The 3310-nt window shown below is 46.2% G+C and overlaps 1 protein-coding gene across 1 annotated transcript in view; it reads right to left on the bottom strand.

Annotated features, from left to right (window-relative positions):
- Positions 1 to 3310, bottom strand: part of LOC111649490 (death-associated protein kinase 2-like) — a gene marked incomplete at its 3' end in the record, with an annotated part of 9629 nt that overhangs the window by 4461 nt on the left and 1858 nt on the right. Inside the window, exons 2-3 of the mRNA XM_023399237.2 lie at positions 1422 to 1573; positions 69 to 290 (exon numbers count right to left, since the gene is read on the bottom strand). Of these exons, the coding sequence (XP_023255005.2) occupies positions 69 to 290; positions 1422 to 1483 (284 nt within the window). The remainder of the gene's footprint in view (positions 1 to 68; positions 291 to 1421; positions 1574 to 3310) is intronic.

Here is a 3310-nt window from a genome sequence, read left to right as displayed (position 1 = left end):
ACACACACACACACACACACACACACACACACACACACACACACACACACACACTCTTGTGTACTCACAGCTCCAGGATCAGCACCACTTCAGCTCGGCTCTCAAAAACGTCTTTGAGGGTGACGATGTTCGGGTGCTGTATGGCCTGGAGGATCTCCACCTCCTGCTCCACGCCGCTCCGCTCCAGCCCCAGGCGGCTGCACGCGCTCTTCCGGATCTTCAGGAACTTGGCCGCCCAACACGTCCCAGACGCTCGCTCACAGACCCGCCGAACCTGACCAAAGTGCCCACTGGAGCAGAGACATGATCCGCTGTCAACACTCAGACAGTCGGTTCTTTACCTGCGACAGCTGCTGTCAGACAGGAAGTCATGTGACTGGACCTGTGTCTTTACTGTTTCAACTGCATTTCAATGCAAACATCTGAACTAAAGAAAGAATGAATAACAAGCACCAACAAACTCACACACATCTGTCTGTAAACATCTGGACACTAAGGCTCACCTTTCCACAGATCAGTGAAGTATGATCACATGATCACATGACTTTATGAACAGTTTGATCAGGGATATCAGACTTCACAATGGATGTAGCAGGCTGTAGTTAGCTTAGCATTAAGCAGCAGGTGAATGAACAGAAGTAGTTTGTGTTTTGAATGATTTCATTTACTGACTCGTGTCGAGCAAGTGAAATCACACTGGAAACATCTGTTCAGGGAAGCTAAGCTAACAGGCTAGGCTATGAAAACGTAGCTAAGCTAGCTTACTGTCCAAGTGTAACAGACGGACTCTGTCATGTTTCTGTGTAAAAGCATCACAGATAAAGAAACAGAGGGAAGGATGAATGAAAGGAAGTTTTCTGTCTTTAATTCTTCACTAATTAACCATTTAATCACTGAGCAGCTCAGAGTCTGCAGCAGCTACCACCATCTTTTAAGGTGGAATGTTTTCTTGTGTGTTACTCGATGCATGATTGACGTTTGGAAATCAATCAATACACCTTAAATGTCAATTTGACTCTGGCCATGTGTTTTTATCAGCTCTCAGTTCCTGTTCTGCTCCTGCAGTTGGACGTTAAAGTCGGTCAGGAGCATAAATAATGAAACACATCGGTTCCTGCACATGAGGATGTGAACCTCTGAGTCGAACCAGCACGCTCCACACGGTTTCCCACAGTGAGCAGAGGGATGTGAGGAGGAGATGTAAAAACCCAAAGTGACCGCGGTTATTACCTTACCTACCTTACCTGTCTGACACCTGATATTGATAACAGAGACATCACTGCTGAGGAGACAGCCACAGCTGTGCAGTGACAGCAGCTCTGGTTGTCGTGGCAGAATCTCACAGCTGAAAATTAACACTTCACCTTCATCGTCACGACACGACAACAGACTCTGTAACGACGGCACCGTGCCGTCCTTACCTTCCCAGGACGTCCCCGATCTCATAGAAGTCTTCCACGTTCTCGGGCTTGAAGACGGCCATGTTGGTTTGTGAGTCCACTCCCTGCTACTGAACAGCCGACGTCCAGCGGTTCATGATCCTCTCTGCACTCTGCACACACCAAACCTACACCTGAGTAACACACAGCACAGGTGACATGTTGACAGAGTGTACTGCACCAGCTGATAAAGATCTGACGTGATGAGCTCTACCGTTACAGGTACAGGGGTTTCATTCATCTATCTATTTCACACAAATCAGAAACAGAAAATAGAATACAAGTAAAGAAACGTAATAATAGTAGTCGAGTCTCTGCAGGTACAAAATATAATTTCAGCCACTAAACACCTCAATCCTAAAAGGAAAAACCACTAAATGGTGAAGAATAACAAGAAAAAATAGAAGCTCAGGAGAGAAACCAGTTCTTCAGCCTCTCAGCGTTTAAACACAGTGAAACATATTTTAGTTGCAGCTGCTGCTTGAGGCTCGGGGCCTCGGGGCCTCGGGGCCTCGGAGTGTGTGTTAGTGTGTTTGCACTGGACGTCACCCAGAAACATGTAGTTCCAGATTGGAACAGATGTTATCTGACCTTCTGTCTAAAAATACTGTGACTGCACACGAGCTGAAGGTCACAAAGGTTTTTCCACTTCAAGGTTTTTCCTGATTCAAACCAAAGAGCTGCTGCCTGTTAACCTCCATATATTTATCTCCTATTTGTCATTTATGGTCAGAGTGCTTCTCTGTGATTCACTTCATGTCAAGCAGACACACACTCCTCCTACAGAAAACCCTGTGACGCCTCTGAGTAACTGGAGCCCAGACTTTTATTTTTACAGCTCGTGGATCAGAAACGCCTGATTATAAAAACCATATAACCATATAAACGTTATTGTTCTTTTTATCCAGAAATAAACTGCAGCTCCTCCGTTTATTCCTATTTGCTCACAGGCCCGTCTTCTCGCTCCAATATGGCGGCGACACTGACGTGTCGCGGCGAGCACTGTGGCGTCTGTGTGTAAACGTCTATGGTGTGAAGCTCTACCATGAATAACCTGATCATTCAGGTGCTCAGGCTCTGGGCGCTGATGAAGCACTTCCTGTCAGGTGTAGCTCTCTGCTCTCCTTACCACCTGATCAGCTGTTTGCTGACTTATACATTGATTTAAATAAAAGTGAACTAAGACAAGAAAATACAGCATGAATTCACCATTTGATCTGGTTCGTTTCAGCACCGTGAGGTTAACATGAAAGTTCTTCTGAGACTCGTGACATTATTTTACTGTATCTGTATTTCTACAGTCTACTATCTATGAGGAAGGTGGATGACATCATCAGTTTCCACAGAGGTTCACAGCACATGTTGGTGTAGCACTTCCTGATTTCAGGTTGTGCTGCTGGGCTGTTTAACGTTGTGCTGCCATATTACAATAAGTTAACTCAAGCGTACAGGTGGATGCTCTGCCCCTGCCCCGCCCACTGTGACATCATCAGCTCTCTGTCCCTTCTGTGACTCACCTGAGGATTAAGTGTGTTATTTATTTTAATATTTTATTAATATTATAACGGAAGTGTTGCCCTGCCCCCCTCCCTCTCTGATTCCTCTATCACACGGCTCCCAACCTTCAGTGTGACACAGAAATCTAATCAGTTCATCTTTGAGTCAATGTTTGTGCCGAACCTGAAGGAGTTCAGTCCAAGTGTTTCTGAGAGATCGTGTCCACGACAACGAGACGGACAGACGGACAAGCTGAAAGCAAAATGACTATTGCTCTGACACACACACACACACACACACACGAGGTGAAGAAACTACAGCTGCAGAGGCCCCTGGGCAAGACATCCTTGAGCCCCCCCGCCCCCAGGCCCCCC

The sequence above is a fragment of the Seriola lalandi genome, unplaced genomic scaffold (genome assembly GCF_002814215.2).
Source record: "Seriola lalandi dorsalis isolate HSWRI2012SDOR001 ecotype SW California unplaced genomic scaffold, Sedor1 jcf7180002051039, whole genome shotgun sequence".
In the NCBI taxonomy this organism is placed as follows: Eukaryota; Metazoa; Chordata; class Actinopteri; order Carangiformes; family Carangidae; genus Seriola; species Seriola lalandi.
This window is presented reverse-complemented; position numbering and strand designations above follow the sequence as displayed.